Genomic DNA, 12,884 nt, shown 5'->3' on the forward strand with positions numbered 1-12,884 from the left:
GGTATAGACCAAACTACTGTAAGGAAGGGGAAACACCAAGGGAAAGCAATTGAAGAGAATATAATGGAGGAGTAATATATAGATTAGGGAAATCAGTGCCTCACAAATTACTGTGTGCCGGGCCGTGTTATACACTTCCACTTGGATTGATTTATACACACAATGAATTTCGTTGTTTCACATGGATGGAGGAGGAGTAGATTATCTAAAATACAGCTATCTCTACTAATTTACAATTCTCAAGGTTTCTTAACAATTCTCTCAATTCTTTAGTAGAGAAAAAATCCTAAACAACAAAAATCACTTGGGTCTGAGAATTGTACTACTTTGCAAGATTCAAATATATTTTCACAACAATAAAATTGAAAGCAAAACCTATTATGTACCTAGGGATTTGCTATCATAATACATTTAGATGGATAGATATGTTGACATGTGGTACACACTAGCTAAGTTAGTTATATTAGGTCATCTAATTAAATTAGATAAATTATATCAATAATTGAGTAGAGCTTCCTTATAATTACCACTCCATTTTATTATTAGGAGTCCTACATTAAAGGGGTGATTATCATTATAAGATATGTGTGAAGTATGAAATTGTATTTGAGATATTGTGTGAATATAATGTGCAATACTTTCTTCTATGAAGAGTATTATATGGTGTTACCCTATGTCAATGATTTACTCTATTTATGTATATATTAATTGGATATTACAAAATATTAGCTCACAAATATCTATTATGATGTTTGAAATCATAATAGATATATAAGGACAATATAAGGTTATATAAATTGAGATGGTGTGATAACTTGGTTCCAATCATGTGAACGCTTTATTTCAAATTTCAATCATTATTTCCTATGTAGCCACGTGAACGCTTTATGAATTTTTTAAACTAGCAATATGTTTAAGTTGTGGGGTGCGCATTATTTTTTTAAAGTACGCATTAAAAATTTATGAGTGCGCATTAAGATTAGAAGTGTAAATCTTCGCCGGAATACTTATTAAAATGTTGCGTAGCCACGTGAAATGAGCAGAATTCCAGGCTGGTAATGAGCATTCTCGAAGCACGGCTTTCATTACAGGATTAGAAAAATAATCATAACAAGAGCTGTGAGACAGCATGAGTCCCTGCCTTTAGCTAAAAACATGCTAGCAATGCATTGAAGTGTTAAAAACAATTAAGTAATTTTGAAAATAGTTAACAACTGATATTGAATGCGAAAAAGATAATGTGTTGTAGTGTTCTAAGAACTCGTCTTCAAAACTGTTATACAAGTAGACAGTGCAGAAGATTTATATTTACAAAAACCAAGCATATTATTGAATGTTTCTAGCTAAAGATAATTAACTAGTTATTTACAAAACAAAATAAGATAAGTGTTGTACTGTTTTCCGACTGGACTCAGATACATTACAATAGGAACAAATAGTAAGAGAAACCACAATAAGTTTCTCAGTATGACAATAAAATTATGAATAAACTCCATCTCAGTGAATTATTACCTAGGCTAGATGGAAAAACAACCAAAGCCTAATATTTTGGTATATATGTTTGAAGAACAAATCAAAAGAAACAACTTTAAGAAATAGTTACCTACCTTGAGCAGTAAGCATGTGAAATTGGTAAGACTCTGTTGTGCAAAGGATACCCTGCAAGACAAAAACACATTTATATTGTCAATTCATATCATAATATTATCCTTTACTAAGAATGGAAAAATTCACAATGCTTGAAATAAAAAGAAGAAACGCTGAGTTTGGGAATCCATTTTCTCTATTGGGTGTTTCTTACCCAACCCACTTGTCTAATAATAAAGAAAAAAAAAATAACACAACTTCAAGAAAAGTGAACCCCAGTTTTCCTATATTCTGCTAAAATTTATATGCCCCCAAATCCATTCAAAAAGCGTTGCATAATAAAACTATTAAAATACTGAATATCCCTATCAAACTCCATGAATGATAAAGCCAGATGTATGCTCACTCAAGTTTTAGCCAACTGGAAAAAGGAAAAAGGAAAAAGATTAAGATTCAGGAATCCACTTTACTCCATTGTGAATTTTTTATCATACCCACTTGCAAAATAATTACACAACTTCAATCTAAATGAACCCTAGTGTCCTTGTATTCTGCTTAAATTTATAAATTTATAATCCTATGATTCCATTTAACAAGGATAGCTATTATCCCTATCAAATTCACACAGATTTCATTTAAAGAATACTTCATTCAATATTCGATACAAGACCTCAAATTCAATTAGAAATGCAAAATGTCAGTACAAAATGAATTTGAAAAATAAACAGGGAATGCATAGGATAGGCGCCGTGCACCAGTAAGCAATGTAAGAAGGCTACAGGCCATGCTGATACTGTAATACTATTATGCAAACGGAAAAAATGGAGAATGCGCAGGTTTTGTAACTGCCATGAAATGCAATGTTTGTAATATACACACAAATTTTGTCTGAGTTATTTGTTGCAACTGCACAAACAGCCTTGAAGGTGAAACCCCTACCAGTTGCGGGGAAATAACAATGGAATTGGTATTATGCAGATTTCTATCTACATTTGCAAAAAAGAGTCCCGAGCTTTAGCCTATTAAATGCACACCAATGGAAGGGTCAAATTGAATAGGATTATAGAATTTTCCCTACAAATATTTGATAGGCGAATGGCTGACTTGGTGGGAGGATGGTTTGCCCCTCGAAATTGTTTGTTGGGATCAAAGAGTAGTTGATGGGTAACAAGACCAGCCTGTAGTGGTGTGCAGACTTAAAAAATCCCTAATGCAAGTGAACAACAAAACTGTCCATGATGTTGATTTGCTGGATTAAAAAAATCATATGCATTACAGAAACGACTCAAATTCCTGCCATTGTTGTGGTGAATTTTGTGGACAACGGAATATAAAAAGAAAAACATTTCCCCTCTTCTGCTTCGTTTCCAGCGATAAATCTATGATTTTGTAAGGAGAATTTTTCTCAACACAAGGACGACATGCAGGACAAAGTGTCTGTGCAGAAGGATATCAGTAGCCTTAGCCTATGCATTGGCCATAGAGCCAAAATTCTTGAAAATGAAAATGAAGCTAAATGAAAATTCTTCAAATTAAGTCACAGTAAACAAAGCTCCTGCAAAAAAGTCTGGATACTGTTCTCTAAAACCCCTGTCAGTGAACAAATAAATGAATGAAAGTCTCAGGCAATAATCAGCGATTCTGGAAAATACCAACATTAGTAATAACAATGAAGTTGAGCAATAAAAAAATAGGGGTTTTAATTAAAAAACAAATAATGAAATTTTTTACTAACAAAAACAGAGAAATAATGGTAGCTTTCTGCAACTAAGAATTGCTGACAAATCATACCTGGATTTATGCAGTCTTCTTAGGAAACTTTTCGCAAATAAAATGTTCTGCTTCCTTAAATCTTTCACCCCTGCCAAATGAGAATGCAACAAAATTGTAGAAGCAATGAACCTCAGTAACTATTCGATGCGAAGGCAGCCAGAGTATTTTCGTCAACTAAATTCTGCATTCAATAGCCTTTAATGAAATTTACTTTGTTTTTAATCTAAAAAATTAATGAAATGTACAGCTCATTTAAGAAATAAGTAAATAGCATTAATGAAATTGTACACAGTGCCAACTAATTTCTATATTTTTTGTTATTGAAAATTTATTTAAGCCCCCAGGAAAATTCTATCAGCCAATAATGTTTTTAGGAAAAAATTAAAATAATTTGAAAAATAAAAAAAATCAAAAGAATCATACTTAAAACTTTAGAAAACTTTAGAATTAAATATTTTTGATTTCAGTTGACAAACTAATTGAGTTACATGAAAACATATAGTTCCCTGCTTAAGGCAGGGACTAATAATTTCGCTTTTCGTATAGGTGTGAAATCATTATCACTTTGAAACGAAAAATCTAATATTGTAAGGATTTTGTTAACTTTGATTTATGCTTGTGCTATAGCTATTAATGGTTAAATTAATGACATTACATAATTTTTTTAATAGAGAAGTATATATTTAATAATTTTGAATTTAATTCAATTATATTAAAAATATATTAGTTTAGTATTAATTAATACTATTTTGTATATTAATTGATTGAATTAATAAATTTAGTTATTAGTACTTGTGGTAGATAGGTAATTGCATTAAGTAAATTTGCTTTATTCAACTTTTAAGGATGATAGATTTTTTAGGTTTTCTTTGGACTTTTTCTATTTTAAATAGGTTTTTTTTCATTTTTTATGATTTATAATATTGTAAAAATATTTTTTAAAATTTGGTGTTATACGAACAAACTTTTAAGGATGATAAATTTTTTAGGTTTTCTTTGGATTTTTTCTATTTTAAATAGGTTTTTTTCATTTTTTATGATTTATAATATTGTAATAATATTTTTTTAAGTAAACATATGAATTTAAATAATTATTTTTTATCTCATATAGATAATTAAATCAATTATAAAGATTTCATCTAGTTGAAATAAAATTAAAGAAAAATATTTCTATTAAAAAATAAATCTAATTATTATATGTATTCCTTATAATTATATTTTATATAGTTTTTGAAAACATTCCATTTTTTCATACTTTTTGAAATCATAAATTTTAAAATCATTTTAATATATAGAAAATAATTTAATAACTTTTAGTCATAAATTTAAATATTTTTCATTAAGTTATTTAAAAAATGTCCATTTTCACTTTTATAATTATTAATAGTTATTTTATTAAAATTAATTATGATTAATATTACATAAATATAAAAAATAATATAATATTATATTATAAATTATTAATTATATTTGAGATTAATTAATTATTATGATTATAATAATATAAATTTTTTAAATTATATTCGGATTATGCTTTTAAGAAAAATATATATTTTCACTATAAATTAGTATTATATTATAATTATCATGTCAAGCCATTCCCTATATTAAGTGAACAACCTACTTATTGAAATCAATGGTTTAAAATTGGTGAGAAGAATAAAGACTATATAATTAATCACTTAAATTATATTAATTTTAAAAAGAGATCTTTATATTAAAAAATAAATAATATACATTTTAATATTATTTATTAGGAGTTAGTTTTCATTAAGTTAAAATTTATTTTAATTATTTGTTTATTTATGATAATTAAAAATTATTATAATTTAATCTCTAATTATTTGCCTTATTAAAATTTTAATTATGATAGAATAATTATATTTTGAATTAAAATATTTCTTTCCTTACCATTTTCTTTTAATATTATCTTTTTTTTATATTAAAAATAGGTAGATCAAATACAAAAACATCCAATGATAGTATCAAAAAGGAGGCCCAGCCTCACCACGAATTCATAGTATCATGTAAACAGACTAAAGAAGAAGCTAAAGGACATCTAGTGTAAGACATCATAATGGGTATCAACCCAAGCAGTCCAACCAAGAGGACCCTCCATCCAAACTATGATCTTACTCTCCCGGATTTGCGTAAGCATGAATATCTCATTTTTCCTTGAATTAATATTCTTCCTGATCTCTTGGTTCAGCCTTTTGCAAGTTCATTCAAACATTTGAAGGTCATCGAAGTTCCTCCTCCACTCGTGACCATACTTCAGCTCAAACATTTTCTTTTAATATTATCTTTTTTTATTAGATATTCTATTATTTATTTATTTATTCCAATTCTTCAAGGGTTGATTTTTAATTAAGTTAAAATTGTATTCTAATTATTTGTGTTTTTTAATGGAATTACAAATAATAATTAAAAAATATTATAATTTATACTTTTTATCTTATTTAATTTTTTTTTTTTTATGGGTAATGGGTCAAAGCCCATAAGGTGTGCATACCCTACCCCCTTGTGGGATTTGAAACTTGATAGGCAAGAAAGCCCACTATTTCTCCAAGGTTCTCCCCAAGGTAAAGGTGCTCCATTTTTAACATGGTAGAGATGAACCTGTGGGGTTTGAACCTAGGTTGTGGGTAGAGTAGGAAAGAAGCCCCACCATTTCACCAAAGGGTCATCCCTCTTATTTAAATTTTATTTATTATAGAATAATTATATTTGAAATTTATTCTAATTTATATAATAAAATAAATTTCAACTTAACACCTAAATTAAATGTTTAGAGTGAGAGAAATAAAGAGTAACTAACTTTTGATTACTCATTTCATGCGAATAATTTAAGGATATCATATGTCTTTAGGGAGTTATGTTGATGGTAGCATTTCATTTGATTATTATCTTCATCTCCATCTCTCTTCTTTATTTATATCTCCTTACCCCTTCCTATATCTTTCTCTTTTCCCCTTTATCCTTCCCACTCTATCTAGCTCTCTATCTCTCCCTCTCTCTATCCATCTCTCTCTCTCCTTCTCACTCCCTCTTTTTATATCTCTACTTCTATATCATCTCTCTCCCTCTCCCCCTCTGTCTATTTTTTTAATATCTTTCTTCCTCTTTATATCTATCTCTATATATCTTTTACTCACACACATTTTGCCTTAGTCCCTCCTTATCTTTATATCGATATCTCTCTCACTCACAGAGAAGCCTCTTTCTAAAAATGTTAAAGAATTAGTGGTTGCGTTCAACAATCTTGAAGCTATTGAAGCCATGGTTGGTAAAATTCTTGATACAAAAAAGAAGGTTAAGGAAATGGAAGGGAATAGAGAGATGAATGGGCTGGAAACTACCATGAAAAACCTAGTCAATAGAGTCGACAAGATGGAATTAACTATGAAGATGATTGCTGAACAGAATTTCCAGATTCTTAAGGCCTTTGTGGACAACATGAATATTCTAATGAACAAATTTGATAACATTAAAGACAAAGAGGGCGACAAGGACTAGATGGAGAAAAAAGGTCATGAGAAGAGAACTAGGACCAACACCAGGAATCAGGTTGATATCAAGGGACGAGAGCTGGATGATTTGAAGACCTCTATGGACAACATGAAGCAGATGGTGGCTCACGCAGAAGATATAGTGAAAAATCTTTAGCTGCCTTGGTCTCTGTCTTTGTCTTTGTGCTACCCTTTTGCTATCCTTTTGTTGCATTTATGAGTCTCTATGTGTTTTGAGTTCCCTTTTTGGTTGGGATGGGAACTGTTTTTTGTTAGGGTGATTGGGCACGGTTCTATTCTACTTTAATGTTTTATCTATTTTCTGATAAGTAAAAGGTTCGGGTTCCCTTCAAAAACCTATTTTTACTTAATCAAAACAATTAGAATAGATGTCCAAGAATACTCATTCTCTTCTTTTTATGATAATAAATTAGGGGACCCCTAAAATGACTTGCACGTGCTCATTGCTTATGTGAATAAATTTTTTGTGATAAAGAGTAATGATAAAAAAAATTAAGCAAATGATCTAGGGGAGAAGATGGCCTCTTAAAATAAAAAATTTAGTCAAATAGATAGGAACATCATGAGCTTTGAAATGTTATCATTTTTGAATAAAAGTTACTTTTACATCATTTTATTAGTTTTTTGCCATGTTCGTGCACTAAGAAAGAATTTTTTCATCACTTTAAATGAATCTATCATTTGTGAAATGAAGTTTATCTATTTGTTATGGTTATGGCAAGTGCTAAAAAATCTACCACATTAAACAAGAACTTTTTTCTTCAAAAGATGTTTATCAACCATATAATTTTGTAGTCCTAAAAATCACACATGCATTTCCTTTTCCCTTACGTTTGGGGAACACTTTAAAAGAGTGTCACAACTATGATAACTAGCTTAAAGACTATAATATTTGCATCTATATCTTGAGATCCCCTTTTCCACTAATCCTTAGATTTGCATTCTTGATCCCTAGATTCATTTTTTATCACCTTTGATAAAAGTTGTAGGTGTAAACTTGACGCAAGTTAGCTTTGCAATCATGGACCTAAACCACACATTTTCAAGATTTAAGCTTCAAATTTATCATTTTCTAACATTTCAATAGCCATTGCAAGCTAGATTAGCCCATGCTCTATTTATTTGTGTGTATAGAAGTATGTGAAATATTTTAAGTATATTAGGGCTGCGAGATAAAAGCTAAGGAAATAGTTATGAATGAATTGAAAACATTATGATAATTAATTATCATGGGATGAGATGGAAATAGAGTATAGGCTATATTAGTAGAGAGGTTGTGGTAGCTTACAAGATATAGTAGTGTTAGGATTAGGTGTGAGTAGATTTATATAGGGAATGGAAGGAAGTTAGTGGTGTTCAAGGGGAAGCAATGTGACCATGAGGTAGACCGGGGATCAAACTTAATGAGAAAGGAGTTAGGAACAACACCATTAGAATTATTCGTTAAAGTATTATTAGCCATTAAAGAAGTATTGTTGTGGTGGGAAGAGGAGGATGGGTTAGACAATACACTATTAGAATGATTCATTAATGATCTAAGCTATTCTAAAATGTTATTTTCCATAAGGACATCCCACTAATGTCATATAAAAGAAATTTGTTAATTAATTAGAGGATTCGTAGTGTATAAATGGATCACTGAAGACTTGCGTGTAATGTCTTGTTTAGCCACATGTGTGTACCCTAATTATAGTCGTCTTGATCACCCATGTCGATCTCAACATAACTGCTGTTAAAATATCATTAATATCAAAATGAACAACCATGTTAAGATTTATGCAAATATTTTCTCTAAATGAAAATTTAGACTTAAACGTAGCTAATAGAATAAATTAATTAATCTCATCTCAAAATAATTAGAATAATGAAAATATGTTAGACCTGAAAAGAAGTGTGAAATATATCAATTAACTAAGAAAACCTCTACAAGCCTCTGTTTTGTATGCAGGCTCTCCGAATTCTTATTAAAAAGCTGCTCCAGCCAACAACTTCCACACAGTAACAAGGCTTGTAAAATCACAGAACGTCTGTAACTTCGGAAAACTTCGGAAAGCGAAAGGTAGTATAAATTTTAATTGAGAAAGGATGTACAATTAATATTAGATACAGGTCTAAATTTTCAAAATATCATCCTTGGTACATTATTTAACCGTTCTTTATTGTTCGAAAAAAACATTAAGAAGGACGATCTTAAAATACTTATTTAAGCTTTCTCCTCTCTCGCCAGGAATATATCATCCAAATTGGTCTAATATTCGGCAACAAAAGGAAACTGTTTCTTAAACTATTGCACACTATGAGAGGAAGTGCTTTAAATAAGAGATTATATCACACAGTTTATATTGACAGCATACTTTCTCAAACTAATGTATGAAAATACATGAATAGGAACAACTTACAAGCATGTGATGGAAGACAAACATTAAACTATCAAACATGAAGGACAATAACTTCTTGAAGTTATAAACATCTAAAATGAAGAACTTTGACTATCAGATGCCAATGTTCCTGTGAGATTGGTATTGTCCAGGAGTTCTGATATAGTGGCTGTTAAATTGGAAGCAGCTGCACCTCCGATCAGAGGTGTCTTCAGGCTCTCTAAGGCTTTGGCTACATCTCTCATGGAAGGTCTTTCTCTTGGTGATTCACCACTACAAAGTAAACCAACATGAATGAATGAAATAAGACATTTATTGTCTTCCATGTTTTCATTCACATCTTTCAGTAGCGCGCTATCAACAATTTCTGCCACTCTGTTTGGAAAAGCTGAACTCACCCACTTTTGCAAGCTCATGTCTCCTACAAACATGTCATCACTTGGCCGCTTCCTTGTAACCATCTCTAATATCAAAATTCCGTAACTATAAACATCTCCCTTTACAGAAACATTCCCACCCAATCCATACTCTGCAATCAATTTTAGTCATTAAATTATTAAAAAGCTAATAAAGAAAATGATTATGTTAAATATACAGAAAATCAAAAATTTACCTGGAGCAATATACCCGATGGACCCCTTGACTGCAAATGTTGCTGTACTGAGTGAATCTATGGAATTTGTACTAGTTAAACGAGATATACCAAAATCAGCGACAAGGGCTGTCATGTTGGCATCTAAGAGCACATTGCTAGGCTTTAAATCACAGTGCACAATTTGTAGGGGACAATCATGATGTAAATATTCCATGCCATGGGCTACATCTACAGCAATGCTCAAACACTCACTGAATCTGAATATAGAAAAGCCTTCGTCATCCCTGTCAGGGTGCAAATGTTTTTCCAGGCTCCCTTTAGATGCAAATTGAAGAACCAAACCTTTCAAGTCAGGGTAGAAAAATGCACTTATGACTCTGATGAGGTTACGGTGCCGAATCCTCCCTAACATTTTGCACTCTCTCTTGAAACTCTTAAGAGCTTCTTCATTTTGCAAATTAAGAGTCTTTATGGCAATTATCTCACCATCCCTCAAGATGCCTTTGTAGACGGATCCAAAGTTACCCATTCCAAGCAAGTTTGACTCGTCAAATCCAGATGTTGCTATGATAAGATCTTGAAAAGAAAATTTTTGAAAGCTGAGCCTTCCAAAAATAAAGCTCGAGGAACGAACTAGTTTTCTTGAAAGTTTATGCCTCCATACAATTCCTATAATGAAGCAACATAATACAAATCCAATGGTTCCAACAACTGATAAAATTATTTTTATGAGCAGGGAATGCTTTTCCTGGATCTGAGTTGGGCATGGAGGCAATGAATAATTTTTTGGGCCACATAGGCCAGGGTTCTCCATAAGCAATACTGCAACAGTTCTATTGGGAAACAAGCCTTCTTGTGGAATCTGCCCCGACAAATTATTGAAAGAAAGATCCATTTCTTGGAGATTTTTTAATTTGGAGAGTGAATTCGGTATTGGACCTACAAAGGCATTGTGGGACAGATTTAGATGCTCTAATCCTGTGCAGTCTCCTAGAGAAATTGGAATGACCCCAGTAAGTTGATTTCCAGATACATCTATGGCTTGAGCCATGACAATTTTACTCATCTCCTGTGGCAACGACCCTTGTAGAGAATTCCATGAAAGATTGAGGTAGATTTGCAGGTTTTTAAGGCTGGCAATGACTTCACCAGGTGTACTTCCCTCTAGTTTATTGTAAGATAAGTCAAGGAGCTCCAAATTTTTACATCCTTCCAAACTAACAGGAATCTTCCCTGATAACTTGTTGTGCTGCAGTAAAAGACGTCTTAACTGCTGGGAGCTGCAAAGAGAATCTGGTATTTTACCAGACAACTGATTGTGACCAAGATTTAAGAGTCCCATATGTTGCATTTGACCTATCTCACTTGGAATGCTACCTTCTAATTTGTTCCCTCCCAAAAGCAACCTTTCCAAGCCATGGATTCTGTTGATTCCAGACGGAATGTTGCCGCTGAAAACATTATTGTCTAAACCTAAGTAAGTTAAGTTTGTCAGATTGAAAATCTCTTGCGGTATGCTTCCGCTTATAATATTTTCTGATAAACTCAATCTATGGAGATTTGAAGACAGTTGGCCTATGAATGGGGGCAATACACCAGTGAAAGTATTGTTTGCCATATCTATTTCTTGTAAGTGGGAGCAATTTGTGAGAGCAGTGACAAAGGCCAGTGTTTTACTGCTGTCACTAACAAGTTGATTTGAGTGTAGGTAAAGCCGGGTAAGACGGTTCAACTTACCCAGCTCCATTGGAACCATTCCACCGAGTTGGTTTTCATTTAAATAAATCATTTCAAGACTGGAACAATTCCCAAGGGAATTTGGCATGTTTCCACTAAGCTGATTACCCCATGAACTGAGGAGTACCAAATTGGAGAGCTTGGTACAAATTTCCCATGGTATATGTCCCCTTAACCGGTTTCTAGATAAACTTACCATATTCAATTTTGTGAGATTTGTTAAACAGCTGGGAATGGTACCTGATAGGTTATCTTTATAAAGGTTAAGAACCTGTAGGTGAGTGAGCATGCACAATTCTGGAGGAATGGGCCCGTGGAGCTCATTTGCGCTCAAATCCAATTCAACTAAGGCGGAGAGATTTCCTAAAGAGCTAGGAATGGTACCCGTGAGACTGTTAACGCCCAAGAAGAGGTACTTTAAATCTGTGAGAAAGCTCAGCTCAGAAGGAATGCTCCCATGCACTTGGTTAAAGGAGAGTGCCAGGTAATTCAAACTGCGGCAAGCAGAGAGAGCAGGTGGAATGGTTCCTTGTAATTGATTCTCGTTCAGCCAGAACATCCGCAGATTTTGGAGTTTGCTGAGTTGAGGAGGAATGGTACCAGTGAGTGTATTGAAGGAGAGATCTAGGGATCGAAGAGAGGAGAGATTCCCCAGCACTGGAGAAATGGTTCCTTGTAATTGATTGTTGTTAAGCCAGAGTATCCGTAGATGTAGGAGTTGACTGAGTTGAGTTGGAATGTTGCCAGTGAGGTTATTATAGGAGAGATCAAGGGATCGAAGGGAGGAGAGGTTCCCTAGGACAGGAGAAATAGTGCCGTCTAAACTCATTTGTGTTAAATTGACGGCACGGACAGAGTGAAATGAGGAATGGCAGGTTATGGCAGACCAGTTGCAGAAAGGTTGTAGGGGAGTCCAGTCGGACAGAGCAGTGTCCTTGTGGGAAATGGCAGCTTTGAATTGCAAGAGCAATTCTTGTTGTTCTTGTTGATGAGAAGAGAGATTATTGAAAGAATGAGGAAAACCTGAGCTAAAAATTATGGAAAGCACTGAACATAACAACATAAGACCAGCCATGATAGACCAAACTAGGGCAAGGGAACACCGAAGGCAAGCGATTGAATGGAAGAGAATGGAATGGAGAAGGAATATATAGATTAGGGAAATGAGTGCCTACAAATTATTGTGAGGCCTGCCGTGTTACACACTTCCACTTGGATTGATTGTCAAATTAATTTGAGTTGAATTGAACAAAATTATTGATAAAAAATAGAAATACACAGAAA

The 12,884-nt window shown here is 32.6% G+C and overlaps 1 protein-coding gene across 1 annotated transcript; it reads right to left on the reverse strand.

The window, feature by feature from the left end:
* Nucleotides 1-9,360: 9,360 nt before the first annotated feature.
* LOC131042029 (probable LRR receptor-like serine/threonine-protein kinase At3g47570) lies at nt 9,361-12,675 on the reverse strand. The gene is made up of 2 exons (XM_057975325.2): nt 9,882-12,675; nt 9,361-9,797 (listed from the first exon to the last, which is right to left on the reverse strand). The coding sequence occupies exons 1-2, from the start codon at nt 12,673-12,675 to the stop codon at nt 9,361-9,363; spliced, it is 3,231 nt and encodes a 1,076-aa protein (XP_057831308.2).
* Nucleotides 12,676-12,884: the final 209 nt, after the last annotated feature.

The sequence above is a fragment of the Cryptomeria japonica genome, chromosome 5, assembly GCF_030272615.1.
Source record: "Cryptomeria japonica chromosome 5, Sugi_1.0, whole genome shotgun sequence".
Classification (NCBI taxonomy): Eukaryota; Viridiplantae; Streptophyta; class Pinopsida; order Cupressales; family Cupressaceae; genus Cryptomeria; species Cryptomeria japonica.